We start from the raw sequence: 309 nt of genomic DNA on the forward strand, positions 1-309 counted from the left end.
ATTCGTGCTATTCCTTCCTGTTCATCATCATCATCGTCAATACCAATTCTTGGAAATATTTTTTAGACAAGGTGAGAGAAAACCGACCTGAAGCATTGCAGCGTTTACAGAGATCTCATCATCGACAGCGATGAGAGTGACAACAAATTCTGTTCCAGTGCCTTGCCCTTTGACTTTGCCTCCAGAAGTGTCTCTTTCTTCAATCACAGCTTTAAACTCTTTACCGCTACCCAGCGTCACCGTATGTAAATACTCTCCAGCTTCAGGACCAAAATCTTCTTCCAAGCTTGGAACCTTTATGTAGGCAAG

At 42.7% G+C, this 309-nt stretch overlaps 1 protein-coding gene across 1 annotated transcript in view; it reads right to left on the minus strand.

Moving 5' to 3' along the window:
* LOC111831099 (ribonuclease TUDOR 1-like) overlaps window positions 1-309 on the minus strand; it is a 6,072-nt gene that overhangs the window by 4,525 nt on the left and 1,238 nt on the right. Inside the window, exon 6 of the mRNA XM_023784645.1 lies at window positions 88-294. Within this exon, the coding sequence (XP_023640413.1) occupies window positions 88-294 (207 nt within the window). The remainder of the gene's footprint in view (window positions 1-87; window positions 295-309) is intronic.

Source organism: Capsella rubella, unplaced genomic scaffold (assembly GCF_000375325.1).
Source record: "Capsella rubella cultivar Monte Gargano unplaced genomic scaffold, Caprub1_0 scaffold_117, whole genome shotgun sequence".
Taxonomy (NCBI): domain Eukaryota; kingdom Viridiplantae; phylum Streptophyta; class Magnoliopsida; order Brassicales; family Brassicaceae; genus Capsella; species Capsella rubella.